Consider the following 3603-nt stretch of genomic DNA (forward strand, 5'->3'; position numbering starts at 1 on the left):
TGCTTGCTAATTATTTTTACTTACATTATTTAAGCAACAAGTATTACCTCAAGTAGCATCAGCTTGCGACTTGTTGCGTTATAGTGGTAGTAATTTTACTTGATTGAACAGCAGGTGTAGTTGCAATAACAGTAAATCTCAAACTTGTTTTGCAGTAAATTGCAATCGCGCCGTGAACATAAACAGCATCATCAGTAATAATTATAATAATTGTGATTAAAAAAATTTCAGAAATAAATTGAAAACCGTTGTTTAGAAAAATATTAAACATAGGTTCGTAAAAATCTATGGAAGAGGTTGTGTGGTCAGTGGTGGACATATCAGAATTAATTTGTGGCTGGGATAGGGCAGACAATGGTCCCCGTTAGATGCATAATATTTAATTTCATGACCTAACTAGCAAAACTTAAATATACGTAATTTAGTTATGAGCGAGCCGGTTGAATGATATTTGGCCATGCCTCGATAGATGATACCCGACATCATCTGAACTGTTTCAACTATCAGTACATTGCCTCGTTAACTACTTCATCATATCACTATTCACTAATTAATATCATTAAATAGCCGTAATATTTAATGATTAAATTTTTAAATAACAATTTTGATAAAAATATATTTATAATTGCAAACCAGTTAAAAAAGTGACCTAGAAAGTACAAACCTTTGACGCTGAGCAGGTACCTGGATGTTGGTCTGCCGGGTCTCCACGTCAACGTCACATGCACGTCATTTCCGCTGCTCATCAGATAACGAACTGCAGATGGTGACGATGATGAGTCGTCATTATTGACGCATATTTGAAGTACTTCCGGTGATTGATGCTGATGACGCACTTCCGCTTCACTGATTTTCGGTTTTATCCGGTACTCATTTGCAATTTGAGGCGTTGATGACGATGACGATGGCACTAAAGATGATAATAATGATGTTGACTTTTTGTTGTTCAAATTGTTGTTAAAGTTGTTGTTTTTTTGAATGGCAGTGTTGACGTTTTTGGCGTTCGTCCAACTTTTTCCTGTTTTCGTCAAATTCCTGCCAAAATTACTGCCTTCCAATTTTTCAGCGCCGTTCAAGTTTTTGTTGTAGACGTCCATGCTGTTGTTGTTGTTGTTGCTGTTGTTGACAATTGGTTTGCTATTTTTGTTTAAAATGTTTTTATTATTATTGCTATTGTTATTTTTATCATCTCTATTATCTGTGCTATTAATTTTAAAGTTAGTTGTTGTGACAATCTTTAAAAACTTAGTTCGTTGGCACCGAAACAACCCATCGTTCAATGAGTTGAAATCTTCGGGACCTGTGGGAATGTTCAGTATTTTTTCATTTCTTGTTATTTGTCACTCGTTGTATATTGTTGTTGCTGTGGCTGTTGCTCGTATCATTACTATAGGTGGTTGAATAAATGTAGCTAATAATATTAGCTACAAAATATGACTGACTGTTTGTTTCATGATTTGTTTATTAATCCTTATGGACTCAAACACTACTGAATCAATTAATTGGCTTGAAAAGTTTTGTATGTGTGGGTTTNTGAGACGTTGGAAAAGTGGATACAAATTTCTAAACAGTTTGAAACACCCAACAGTCGGTTTGAAATAGTAACATAAATTTTTGAAACACCCAACAGTCGGTTTGAAATAGTAACATAAATTTTTGGGTACAGCTGTGAACGTAGATGTAATTTCAAGCGGTTTAGTCCCAATAAAACGTACTTCTACGTTGTTTTGTCTATAATGATTGTTTTGCTGATGAAGTTGATAAGTTGGTGATAAAAAATTTATTTTAGACTAAAATAATAAAAAATCAAAATCAAAATTAAATAGGAGAAGAAAATTACAACAAAATCTCACTTTCAGGAGGGGCGCTATGCTCGGTGGGTGCATCATAGTGCGAACTGTTTCTCTAATGTACATGGAGATAATAATTGATGGATCACAAACTAATTAAAGAACAGGAATGCTGATTTCGAATTATTGAGAAAAATTTTTAAACGTTACAAAACTGAAAATTGTTTAACACTATAACACTGCAAATTTTCAAAGCAAGTGCTTGATCGAACGGAGAACTCTAAAAATATTCAACTCTCACCTCGTTTTTTGGTGATGTAAACGATGACGATGATGGTGACATCGACGATGATGACGCTAACGAAGATGATGAGGACAACAGGGAGGATGACGTCATGTTATTGGAGTTGTAGTAAGCAATCAGAATTATTTCAAGTCGTTGGCCAGGATCTGAACGAATGAGCCAGTGGCATGTGCTGGAGGTATTTGAGGATGATGATGATGATGACGGCGATGGTGACGCTTGTGGCGACGACGACGACGATTTTTGTGGCAGTAGTGGTGAAGCTGGAGGTGGTGATAATGATGACGTCATTTGAGTAGACGACGGCGATGATGATGGTGGTGGTGTTTGAGAAAGAGTAATGATTAATGCTTTTTCTGGGATTGCTGAATTGATTGCTTGATAATGAAATTGCAGTTTTGGTTGTAACTTGTTGTCGTTGATGTTGTCGTTGATGTTGTTGTTGATGTTATTGAACTTTTTCATGTTGTTGTTGTTGTTGTTGTCATGATTGTTGCTGTTGCTTACGCCGTTGTTAAAGTTGCCGGATGATTTATTAGCAGACTTGGATGGTTCATTTGAGAGCCATGATGATGATGAAGATGATGGTGGTGCTAATGACAGAGATGATGATGAAGACAAGGACGATGATGAAAAAGACGTTGATGATGCTGACGATAATGGTGACGGTGATAAGTTTGAGAAATACGTGTTTGTCTGTAATGTCGGTATCAACAAGCTGTAGGCAACGTCATTAAATTGTTGCTGTTGTTGTTGCTGCTGATGTTGTTGTTGTTGATGATGATAATGTTGTTGTTGGTGTGTTTCAGTAGATTTTGATGCAAGTTTTATTGATTTGTGTTGTTGATTTCTATTACTTTTTGTTTTCAAATCAATTAAAATGTTGAAAACATTTTGCTTGCTATGGCCCAAGTCGATAAAATTGAAGTGGTTGTTGATGTCATTGTTATTGTTAATGTTGTTGTTAGTGTTTTTTATGTTATTATTCGTGTTTATTAAGCTAGGATTATTATTTTTATATTGATATTTATTTGTATCTACATTAATGTTAACATTGTTGAAAACTGTGTTAGTTTTGTTGACGTTGTCAATGTTAATGTTGTTGATGTGATTGTTGATGCTGTTCATATCACTCTTAATGTTATTATTTATATTATCTACAAAGTTTTTATTCATCTTATTGTCATTCATGCTGATTTTATTTACTTTGTTAGCGCCTTTGATGTTGTTTATTATGTTGCTGATATTGTTGATGTTGTTGATGTTGCTGATATTGTTGATGTTGTTGTTGATGTTGTCGATGTTGTTGTTGTTGTTGTTGTTGATGTTGTTGATAATGTTGTTGTTGATGTTGTTGTTGTTCTGGCAACTGCCTGCGTCAAGTAGCTTGTCAACTTGGAAAAAAAATTTGTTTAGGAAACTTGAATAAAAATAAACGTGATGAATTGTAATGTTGTCAATTATGCTTNCAAAAAAATGTTCTCAACTATTTTTTATCTACAAATTTAC

General features: G+C 34.4%; 1 protein-coding gene across 1 annotated transcript; it reads right to left on the minus strand.

The window, feature by feature from the left end:
- Positions 1-523: 523 nt before the first annotated feature.
- Positions 524-3488, minus strand: HELRODRAFT_184605 (hypothetical protein; the record flags this gene model as incomplete). The annotated part of the gene is made up of 6 exons (XM_009014942.1): positions 524-546; positions 665-1300; positions 1854-1905; positions 2092-2266; positions 2504-2853; positions 3301-3488. Coding segments are annotated over 6 exons (1424 nt in total), but the record flags the coding sequence as incomplete, so codon positions are not given.
- Positions 3489-3603: the final 115 nt, after the last annotated feature.

The sequence above is a fragment of the Helobdella robusta genome (assembly GCF_000326865.2).
Source record: "Helobdella robusta unplaced genomic scaffold HELROscaffold_1405, whole genome shotgun sequence".
In the NCBI taxonomy this organism is placed as follows: domain Eukaryota; kingdom Metazoa; phylum Annelida; class Clitellata; order Rhynchobdellida; family Glossiphoniidae; genus Helobdella; species Helobdella robusta.